Below are 10,697 nucleotides of genomic sequence, written 5' to 3'. Positions count from 1 at the left end.
GACATCGTAACCCCTCATGCAACCATAACGTTCTGGGCCCATCAATTCGGCATAGACCTGAGCCTCGACGCGACTGGCCGCGTCGGATGATGATGACTCCCCGACGCGCTCTAAAATAAGATTTGTAGCTCTTTCCTATATCTCTCTCTCAAAAAAAAAAACAGTCACATTAATATTATAAAAGAAGTAAATTAATAAAAAAATTGTGATCAAATAAAAAATGAATACATACAACTATATCTTTCGACTCGTCCCGGACAAAGCTGCCATCTCGGTGAGTGTGGGTCATCTTATAAAACTCTTACCTCACCAGGCTCTTTTCCATGCTCTACTATCTACACATATAGAAAGTATATTGGCAAACTATATATCATGATACGTGCTATATATACGTTAGTACAGTTTCAAATAGTTTCAAAAGAACTTACGAATTCATTTCTACGTCTCGCATAACTCTTCGAGCTGGAAGTATGAAGAACTGCTTGAGATGCTCGTGTAGCTCTACCAATATTAGAATATGTCTACCAAAATAAAAGCACATAGTATAATATGATTCAATGTATATATTTGCAATCTATATTAATAATAAAGAAAATATAAAATATTGAAATAATATACATGACTTGTCCTTTTTCAGAAAACCAGTAGTGAACAAGCTCCCTCCACTGCTGAGGATATACATCAGGAGGAGTCACACGAGCAACCTCCTCCTCTGTCATACCCTCGTGCTTGAAGTTCGTCTTCAATTTTGCTTTATATTCTTTCCATTTGCGATTGAGGGACTTTAGCACCCAATCATGGCTCTCTGGAGGGAGTACAAACTTACCCTACAACAAGATACAGAATGTTATAATAATATTAAACATCTAAAATAAAATTATGATACTAAGCAAATTAACATACAGGAGGTGTCGAATTAAAAAGAATAAATTCAATTCATTACCTGTATAAGTCTAAGAAGCTCAACCTTATACGAAGGAAGCATGTCATTCCACTTCGTATAATTGAGCGGACACAGCTGATCCTTGCGTGCAACCGATCCTAAAAAGCTTGATAGTAGACTTCCAGCTCTATTGATGGGTTGCCCCAATTCGTTGCATCGGATGATGATCTTCTCACCCGGAGGAAGCTTCCACATATCCTTTGCTTAAGTAGGTCCCCGTCTCGTCCTCACTGTCCCTTGTCCATCTATTCAAATTAAATAAAATGTCTTAAAAAGTTGAAGACAAATATGAACATAAAATATGAACTTTAAATCGAATTACCCTAGATCCGGAGCTCATCCTCCGGACAATCAGCAGGAGGCTCGCGCTGAGATCCTGACTCATGCTGCTGGTGATCACATGACTGCTGGGACTGCAGGGACTGCTCAGAAGTAGATCCCACTTGAGAATGCTGGAACTCCACATCTCTAAATCGTCTTCCTCGGGGCATATTGTTACCTGGTATGCACAAAAAAGAATCAATATTTGATTAAATGATAAATTTATACTAAATAAAGGGCTAATAAAAGAGAATATAATAACTCATTCAACATATGCTTCATAAATTTTACTTACCATAATGAAATTACATTCTCATTCAACATCCATCCTAATCAAACTCGTTGGCGCATTTACTTCATCAGTTGGCACAACATTATAAGGCATACACCGAGTATAAATATCATCGTCCTCCTCTTCCAACTTTTTTTCCATATCATACAAGTCCCTAGGTTTCGTTTTAATAACAAGAGACCAATTTTTATCTTTTGAGTCTTGCACAAAAAATACTTATCGAGCTTGAGATGAAAAAACAAATGGATCATCTTTCAATAACACACCAGTATGTATCAACCTTGAAAAATTTACAAGTGTGAATCCATTTATGTCTTGCCTCAAACCTCTAGGTGAGTTTATATCCACCCAATCACATCGAAATAATACTACCTTAAAATTTTCATAATAATCCAGCTCATAAATATCTGTTAGAGCACCATAATAATTTTTTCCGTCCGCCTCAACCATAACTCCACTATTTTGGGTTTTTCTAAATTTCTCACGCTCTTTAGTATGAAATTTAAAACCATTTATAATGAACCCATCATATCTGTTGACAATATTATTCGGACCTCGAGCAATGACTATTAACTCCTCAGAACAATTCCTCTCCATCATCACTGGTACCTAAAAAAATTATGAAAGTAATGATTAATTTCTCTCTATAAAAATTTTAAAAAAAAGCTTAATATATTAGACATCAAACCTGTTTGAAAAGCCATTCTGGAAATAATTCAACCAACCATCATTGCTCAATCCTTGGTGTAGGACGAATGTTATGGTTGAGACTTCGCTGAGCTATTAAAAATTCTCTGCATGATCAAAGTTATCTTTAATTAAATACCAATATTACATTCTCCTGACATGACAGTAAATTTAGATTTCAATTAACTGTACTAACCTGCGAGACTCGGATATTATATCACTATGAAGTAAGACATAGCGATGTGCCTGTGCCAACGATTTCTGGTCAAGAACAACACTTTCAACTTTTCCCAAAACTCTTCTACCAGATGAGAACTTGTAAACATCTGCATTCTTTATGATATCACAATTCCTTTGAGGTCGATTGAAAACCGTTTCAACACCTTCAAGATATCTCGAACAAAATGGCAAACACTCCTCAGCAATATATCCTTCAGCAATCGAGCCCTCGGGATAGGCTCGATTGCGTACATAATCTTTTAAGCGCATAAGAAACCTTCAACAATAAATTTTTAAAATAAATATCAAAATCAAACTGATTATTAAATAATTACATTAGAGTTTAGAAAATTCACCTCTCAATAGGATACATCCATCGGTAGTGAACCGGGCCACCAAGTTTAGCTTCCGCCGCTAAGTGAATGAGTAGATGAACCATAATAGTAAAAAACCCAGGAGAAAAGATCTTTTCCATATTGCATAGTGTAAGTGCAACATTAGACTCCAATTGATCAAGCTCCTTAGGATCAAGAACTTTGGAACATAATGCCTTAAAGAATGATGACAATTGAGAAACAATTGTAAAAACTTGTTTCGGTGTTGACGATCTTAAAGCCAATGGAAAGATATCTTGCATCAAAATGTGACAATCGTGACTTTTAAGATTTGAAAGTTTTCGCTCTTTGAGATTTACGCATCGTAAAATATTCGATGAGTACCCATCAGGAACCTTCAAATTTTTCAGAACTGTTAGAAAAAGATCTTTCTCTTGAGTAGACATTGTATAACATGCAGGAGGTGTATAAAATTTATCATTGGCAAGCTCTGTCGGATGAAGCTCTTGTCTTATGCCCATATCTTTCAAATCAAGACACGCTTTCAAGTTATCTTTGGTCTTCCCATCAAGATTTAACAATGTTCCAATCAGGTTATCACAAACGTTCTTCTCTATATGCATCACATCAAGGTTATGTCGAAGAAGATTATACTCCCAATAAGGTAAATCAAAGAAAATGCTCTTTTTTTCATAGTTATTTCTGTGTAGATGCTGCCATTGAGTCATCATCATTTTTCTGACCATATATGTTGTCTTCATTCTCAAAAAAGTAGTCAGCAACCTCTGCTATTAATCCTTCATTCATTGTACTACCAACATGCTCCCTCCCCCTCTTCTTTGAACATTTGGCGATCTTACCCGGTATATAATTGGTGTTATGCATTTGTCTAAAGACTTCAGTTCCAGTTGGTGGAACAGGAGCAGATCGCAACTCTATGGTACAATCAAACAAGTCTTTATGAAATCGAAATGGATGGTTTGCTTCGAACCACCGACGATGGCCCATATAACAGAACTTTTCTCCATGTTTTAACCAATACGAATGGGTTGAATCTCCACAAGAAGGACATGCAATACGCCCCTTAGTGCTCTAACCAGATAAATTAGCATATGCAGGAAAATCATTGATAGTCCAAATAAGAACTGCACGCAATTTGAAATTTTGGCCAGCAAAAGCATCAAATGCATCAATACCCTCCCATATTTGTTTCAATTCCTCTATTAGAGGTTGTAGAAAAATATCAATATCATTACCTAGGCCCTTGTCACCTGGAATAACCATTGATAGAATTACTGAAGACTGTTTCATACACATCCATGGTGGCAAATTATATGGAATCAAAACAACCGGCCAAGTGCTGTATGTTGAGCTCATCATTCGGAATGGATTAAACCCATCAGTAGCTAAACCTAGCCTAACACTGCGAACATCAGAAGCAAATTCGGGATGCCTATCATCAAATGCTTTCCATGCGGGACTATCCGCTGAGTGTCGTAACATTCCATCCTTTGTACGGCCTTCGTCATGCCATCTCATCGAGGAAACCATCTTCGGTGATGCAAACATCATTTTCAATCTTGGTATAAGAGGAAGATAGCTCAAAATTTTAGCCGGTTTTTTCTTAGTCGGTGCAGCATCCACTTCAGTAAACGAATCATTCTCATCTTCTTTATGTTTTCCCCATCGTGAAGCTCCACATATTCGGCACGACTATTGGTTCCTATTTTCACCACGATATAAAATGCAGTCATTCGGACAACTGTGTATCTTCTCATATCTAAGGTCCAACTCTTTTATCAGTTTTTTGGCTTCATATGAAGATGATGGCAAAGTAACACCTTTCGGAAATGCATCTTTTAATAATTGAAGAAGCATGGTAAAAGACTTGCTGGACTACCCATTCAAATATTTCAAATGTAATAAATGCAGAAGAAAAGAAATCTTCGTAAAATTCTTATAATCCGGATACAGTTCTTGATCACAATCTTTCACCAAGTTATCATAATGAGCTGTGTCATCAGAATGTATAGATTCCTCAACATGCATGGACTGATTAATAACTGCACGCTTATCTTCTCCTACAGTTCTGATACTATGTCCAAGAGCATCCTAAGTAGGCCCCTTATATCACCTTCTTCTACAGAATTTTGTTCCGTGTCACTACATCCAAAATTGAAGGTGTCTTCTAGATCGGAGGGTTGGTTACATGAAGGTATGAACTCTCCATGGAGTACCCATTCAGTATAACCCTTTAGAAAACTATTCCATACCAAATGTTCTTCAACAATTTTTGGATCAAGAGCAGAACCGTTTACACATTTTTGACATGGACATAAAATCTTTCCGTTCATATTAGATTTCTCAAAAGCAAACTTAATGAAATTCTGAACTCCATCCAAATATTCAAAACTAGATCTTAACTTATTCATCCAACTTTTGTCCATTCTATTAGAATATCGATTGAACTGCAGTTTTTAAAAAAAAGATAAACAAAATTAGAAGGATGGCCTACATATAAATTTCAGAAGATATTTTGCCTTGCAAATTTATATATCTAACTGGAATGCTACTTCTTGTATCAATGTCCATATAAATCTTAAAGACGCAACATTTCAGACTTTCAGCAATGTATGCCTTATGTTGTAAAATCATAACATAGAGAAAGTGATGTATTGGTTTCAGAGAATACCAATAGTTCACTAGTGTCTTCTCTTGCTTTGACCTAAAATCAAACCTTGATTATCTGAAACAAAGTGAAATGATTGAATTAGTTATATGATTCAAAGTAAACCAAAACATGTTGATAGCATAACTTTGATCAATCCAAGAATGCTACATATTCCTTTGATGAAGAAACCATATGACCCCCTACAGTTCTTTGATGAGCTTGTTGCACAAGTTAACAATAAGATTCGTGGTTTTGAGGTAGTTTCTGGTCTATAGCAGATTTGATTGCCAATATGTTAAGTCCTTATTTGTTCTCATACCCCAGAAACATATTTATGGCTGCTAAACTTTAGCTTACTGTTAGGAGTTTACTTTCTGGGGAAAAACTCATTAGATGTGAATTAACTAGATCTATTATCTAGCCACTAACTACGATTCAGTGTTAAGAATTATAACCGAGAGTTTGATAATAGATGTAGCTAGCATTAAGTTCCTTGTATACTTCTTATTCATGTAAGCTAAATAAATGTGAATGCAACAGAAGAAGTATATTATGCAGCTGAATGGAATGAGAATGAGAAAGAGAAAGGTTACCACTCAGTAAGCTTAAAGTTTGCAGATAACAGTGTTGGTGAAAGGGGTGAAAGAGAGGGCTCTTCACCTACAATCCCTGTGGATGTACCAACACAAGCATGAACACATGAAATTTATTTAAGAATGTCAACAACAACCAGTTTGAGAAACATCAACTCACCTATTGTTTGATTTCTTATCCTTGCAAGTTGTTGATATGTTTAAATGTCCGAATATGCTGTCTTTGCAAGGTATGTAGCATCTTTGTGAATCAGAAAGATAGAAAAGTTGAGTTCAATGTTTCGTTCCTTTCTCTACTCTGTACCTAAAGCTTTGTGACCTTAATTACAAGTGCAAAGTTCAATGGTTCCACTTTGCAGTTTTGGGGTTAAGGTCCACATGGCGTGGGAAATTTGCACATCGAAGTCCAATAGTACGTTGGCCCTTTTTTTTCGTACAAATGCATTGGCCCTTCAGCATGAAACCTCATGAATACACAGGCATTTATTTCGTTTTCTTTTTATCCTTTTCTGATTAAGAAGGCAGAATTGCTGCTGGTGTATGTTTAAGAGGTTGTGGTACCCAAACTGATGCAATATGACAAAGTTACCATCTCTAATTTAACTCATTTATCTTCTAGGCCTTTTTCTCAAATAAAGAAGACTTCCTCTTTCAAATGAACTCTGGTACGAGATGCATGTTGTTACTTGTCTATATGGGCAAAAAATCAGTAAGTGCTAGCATAAATATTAGTGAGTGGGAACTTTAAAATCTTAGTTGCAGAGGTATTGTTTTACATAAATGAAGAAGTATTGTTTGCTTAAATACGAAATCAAATGCTCTGGAGATTCGCTACTTATACATCACACTATCGTAGGAATGGATTAAAAACAATATATAATCAATAATAAATCAATAATGGAAGCTGGAAGCTGAAATCAGAGTCATCTACATAAAATTAGAAATATCTATAAACCTGGAATATAATATGTTGCAGGCAAAAATCCTCGGGCGGAGGCGGGCCTGGATCGATCGGGACTTCGGGCCGGTCGGTCAACGCCGGAGAGGAGGGAGGAGGAGAAGATCCTCGGGCGGAGGCAAAGCTCGATCAAGGCTTATACCAAAGAAGAGGAGAAGGAGCGCGTTGGGGAAGGAGGAGAACAAGCGAGACGGAGGGAGAGGAGGGAGTAGGAGAAACTACCTCGGGCGGAGCGCATTGGGGTCAGTCGGTCGACGCCGGAGAGGAGGTAGGAGTCGGACGGTCCGCAGCGGAGAGGAAGGAGATGGGGGTAGCGCCGGAGACAAAGGCAAGGGCAGTGCCGGAGACGAAGGCAATGAAAGAGTAGATGCCCTACAAGCCAATCGCAATATGTATTGCGAAAGATTTTTTCTTTTGATTTGTCCAAATCATGTACATGATATTTAAATATGAATAAAGGCGTTATGTTTTATCATATGCTGTTGATTATATTTATGATAAACTCCTTAGACTAGGGCAATAGTTTTAAGACTATGATGAGATCATACTAGTGAGACTTAAAATCCTAAAATCCTAATCTTAAATATTTCCAGTCATTGGTACATTGAGTCGGGGATCAATGATTACCGGAAAGACTGGCATGTCTTATGTATGCTCGATGCAGAGGATGATTGATCTCACAATCATTTGTGTGGAGACACTAATACAAAGATGTGGGTGCTCATTAGAGGAATGAGTTCACTGAATTGACCTACAAAGAGAAATCTTATGAAGTCTTACTTACATGTCAAAAGATGATTCTCTTAGTGGGAGTTGTGCAACTGATCCTATGACCTGAGATCACCATGGTATCTTGTGCACATGAACCCATATTTTGGTTTACACTCATTCATGACAATAAGTTATGTACGAGGTCTTCTGGATATGGTGAATTGTGTACGAAGATTATGAGTAGGTCAACAAGGAATTAATCACTTCTAGTAAGAGAAGATAGCATCCTATTTATTCTAATCATATGATAATTCAGGAAACCTTTGATCAAAGCAGAATGAAAATTAGAAAGAGTTTCTAATGTTTCATTATTTGAATTATCATTAAAAGATTGAGAAAAATATGAATATGAAATTGAGTTTGACATATATTCATACTCATATACATATTTGGGATGCAGTTTGATTAAAGGATTGAATTGCACGGTAACTTGCCACTGAAGGGTATTTTTGGTATTTCCACCAAATTCCATATTTTTCGGGTAGACATGACACGTTGCTAGACGTCAATCTTGTCTTATAGGTTTGATCGAATTAAAGAGTTTAATTCGATCACCAATTAGAAAGGATTCTAATTGTTAAGTTTGGGTTCGCACAGTTTGGACTTAAATCGATTAGAAGAGTTCTAATCAAGTTAGGTCAACTTGCACTCACACCTATTGCTGGCTAAGTATGGAACCCAATGGGTCACACACAAGAAAACTTATTAAGGATCTAATTGGATTAGATCATGTTTGCAAGATAGACATCCTAGCAGGTGTTGCAAACCCTTAGCTCTTGATTCGAATTGGATTCGAATCTGATTCTTAATTGATCTAATTTGATTAGATCATCTTCTAATATGGGTTAGCCAAGAGTTGGCACCTAATTGGCTTGGTTTGAGTCTAATTGGATTAGATTTAATAAATCATTCAATCTAGACCGTTAGATCTTGATCTACCGTTGGATGAAGACATAATGGAGAGTTGGTTTAACCCAATTGGATTGGGTTAGAGGATGGCTATCATAATTGACCATTGGATCTTAATCCCACCATTGGATGAAGACATAATGGGTCAAGTAAATGGCGCCTTGCATTGGAGCCCTTGGATCATCATCATGAAAGATCAAGAGGTGAGGCGTGATGGATATGTGATTAGCATGTGATGTTGACTTGGTCAAAATATGGCACCACATGAAAGAACATATCATTTGATACACCTCTTCACTTGATCTGCACCTCCTCTTATTTGATATGGCCCTTAGATGATGTCCTTTCATGAAAGGATGTGTGGATGGGATGCATCCCTTGGAGATGCATCCCTACACCTATTATAAATAGGCTAGCACTCCATGGGTTTCATTATTCCAACTCCACCCCACTCCTCTCTTCTTTCTTTCTTACATTAGTTTCTTTCTTTCTAGCATTGCTTCTAGTGTGTCCTAAGCCAAGACAAGGTGGTCTTCTTTAGGACAAAAGGATTAGAAGTGATTTTAGAAGGTTAAAGAAAAATAGAAAGAAAGGAAAGCAAGCCATTAGAGTTCTTTAAGAATTCTGCATTAAGGATCAAAGTCTTTGGAGCTTAAGACTTAAATCAAGTTTTCGTGTGGATCAACGTTGGAGGGTGAACACTTGGGCACCTAGTGGAAATTCTGCATATTGGATTAGCGTTAGAGATATTCTTCTATTTCTACATTTATATTATATTATTTGATTGCTTCCATTAAGGTGATCTTGGCTTATAAGGGTTTTATGTTAAGGAACTTTATCAAGAAATTTTTAAAATCCCTAGCTTCCGCTGCGCATTATAACATGCTAAAACCCTTCAGCAGTGGTATCAGAGCCATCCTTAATTGGTTCAATCAAATAATTATGTATGATGTATGATTATTAATTTACTATGAGATAGTAATGTCATATGCTTAGAGAAATGCTGAAATGTATGATTAATATATGATATGTTATGTAATAAAATATCATGATATAAAATTTTCCATATGAAAATATGTTGAAGCATGTTAATTAATTGCTTATGATTTATACATGCTATGAGATAGCCATGATGCATAATAGTTTATTTTAGACATGTTAAATGTATGTTACAATTAAAGAATGTGCTAGAGACTAGTAAGCCCTCAATAAAAATTATATTAAGTCATAGTGTTGAAAAACTTTGAGCTAACCCATTCTAAAACAATTAATCTAATTGGTGTCTAAGGAAAGCACTAAAGGTGGTTACTTAATTAGGACCTTACTCTCTGAGTAAGGGGAGCCTCCCACCTGCTTACCTGGCCAATTGTTTGATTGCCTATTATGGATAAGCTTAATATTGATATAACACTATTGATAGCCTTCCTTCATGCCTCGATATTATTATGTCAAGATCCATGCTAGTTTGTTGTGCTAACACAAGACTTGCAATGGGGACTGATGTTATACTGTCTTGGTGCATTAAGATGCTTATGGCATATTTTAATATATTGCCTTGTTGTGCAACCACAAGGAGAATATTATTCGAATATGACTATATGGAAATGAAGGGTTTGACTTAACTAAAATATTATTGTTTGTTGTGCTAACACAAGGCAATAAGTATTTTAAGAGGACAAGATAAAGTTGAGAATTGCATGAGATGCAATTGGAAAGAGTTTCCTACCTTTGAACTCATAAGAGTTTGTTGTGTAAACACAAGGCTTTTTATGATGAATTAGGATCTCAACCCTACTAAGAAAAATTATATTTTCACGTTTATCATAGGAGAGGGCTATGATATTCGATAAAAATAGTAGGAGACAAATTAGATTAAAGTCCTTATCTAGTTGCAAACATGTCATCATGATTGGTCTGCTTATATTAGTTTTGTTCTTGCATATGTAGAATTATTAAATGGCTTCTTCACTTTCACTAAGAGGCATCTTAGATGCCAAC

The 10,697-nt window shown here is 36.3% G+C and overlaps 1 protein-coding gene and 1 pseudogene across 1 annotated transcript; both read right to left on the bottom strand.

Annotated features, from left to right (window-relative positions):
- Window positions 1-1,662: 1,662 nt before the first annotated feature.
- Window positions 1,663-3,525, bottom strand: LOC120103967 (uncharacterized). The gene is made up of 4 exons (XM_089930323.1): window positions 2,819-3,525; window positions 2,440-2,739; window positions 2,245-2,350; window positions 1,663-2,165 (listed from the first exon to the last, which is right to left on the bottom strand). Exons 1-3 carry the CDS (start codon window positions 3,523-3,525, stop codon window positions 2,284-2,286), a joined length of 1,074 nt encoding a protein of 357 aa, XP_089786449.1. The 3' UTR covers window positions 1,663-2,165; window positions 2,245-2,283.
- A 2-nt stretch (window positions 3,526-3,527) lies between these two features.
- Window positions 3,528-4,348, bottom strand: LOC149753597 (uncharacterized; annotated as a pseudogene).
- Between the last annotated feature and the right edge of the window lie 6,349 nt (window positions 4,349-10,697).

This window comes from Phoenix dactylifera, chromosome 4 (assembly GCF_051530095.1).
Source record: "Phoenix dactylifera cultivar Ajwa chromosome 4, Ajwa_hap1_PhDact_Kaust_v1.1, whole genome shotgun sequence".
NCBI lineage: Eukaryota > Viridiplantae > Streptophyta > Magnoliopsida > Arecales > Arecaceae > Phoenix > Phoenix dactylifera.
This window is presented reverse-complemented; position numbering and strand designations above follow the sequence as displayed.